Source organism: Buceros rhinoceros, unplaced genomic scaffold, assembly GCF_000710305.1.
Source record: "Buceros rhinoceros silvestris isolate BGI_N320 unplaced genomic scaffold, ASM71030v1 scaffold4472, whole genome shotgun sequence".
NCBI classification, from domain to species: domain Eukaryota; kingdom Metazoa; phylum Chordata; class Aves; order Bucerotiformes; family Bucerotidae; genus Buceros; species Buceros rhinoceros.
The window spans coordinates 9890-10894 of NW_010399320.1; the positions used below are offsets into that span (position 1 = coordinate 9890).

Below are 1005 nucleotides of genomic sequence, written 5' to 3' on the forward strand. Positions count from 1 at the left end.
AGGTCCTCTGGGCGAGTTCATCTCACCGGCAGCGATGGCCCCAATGAGGGGCACCAGCAGGAGGTGGATGGGGTAGTTCCAGGGCGCAATGATGAGCACCACTCCGTAGGGGTCCTTGCGGATGAAGGCCGAGTCCAGCCGGGTCACCTGCAGGACACCCACTGCATCAGGAATGCTTCACTGTACCACCATCTCCACCCAGCATCACACCCGATGTGGGCAGGTGGGTCCTTCCCCTCCATCCTCCCCCTCATCTTCCTCCTTACCAGATTCTTGTCCACGTGCTCGTCCTTCACCCAGTGGGACAGGTTGTTCAGGGCATCGTGGAGCTCGTTCTTGCAGAGGAGGATCTCAGAGTACTCGGCTTCGAAAAGTGGCTGGGGACACACGGAGCATCCCAAGTGTCAGCTCTCCCTGAGGCTCGGGGAGAACCCTCAGCAAGGTACTGCTGACCCGGGCTTGGTGTGGAGGAAACCACGTGATTAAAAAAATCGATATCCATGATGGGCCACTGTGAAATGATTCATAACAGTACTGGCCAAGATGTTAAATCCCACATTTTAACCCCCAACGCGCTGTCCCAGGCTCATCGGCAGAGTTTGTCCATCCAAGAGATGGGATGAGTGTTGTTGGCCACCACCAACACGCCAAAGATTGGATGGGCCAGACCTTCATGTGAGCAACACCCGCCCACCTGGGCACCAGGTGAGCTGCAGGCACCGAACTGGCCAGGCCTGAGCGGAAACGCTCGTCCCGTTTCCCTCTGCCGAGGGATCGTCAGCACTGGTGGCACCACGACCCCAAGCCCTGCGTTGAGAGGTTTCCCAGTGCAGGTGGGTGTCAGGCCCCCACCCAGACAGGGAAAGGAGAAGCACAAAGGGTGGAGGAGCAAATGGGAAGTGGGGTGAACTCATGGAATCCCAAACTGGTTTGGGCTGAAGGGACCTTTCAAGCTCCCCCAGTCCAACCCCTGCAGGGAGCAGGGACATCTGCACTCAGAGCAGG

General features: G+C 58.3%; 1 protein-coding gene across 1 annotated transcript in view; it reads right to left on the reverse strand.

Annotated features, from left to right (window-relative positions):
• The window catches only part of LOC104489261 (aldehyde dehydrogenase family 3 member B1-like), a gene marked incomplete at both ends in the record, with an annotated part of 10076 nt that extends 9699 nt beyond the window's left edge, over positions 1-377 (reverse strand). Inside the window, 2 exons of the mRNA XM_010131403.1 lie at positions 27-147; positions 267-377. Of these exons, the coding sequence (XP_010129705.1) occupies positions 27-147; positions 267-377 (232 nt within the window). The remainder of the gene's footprint in view (positions 1-26; positions 148-266) is intronic.
• Positions 378-1005: the final 628 nt, after the last annotated feature.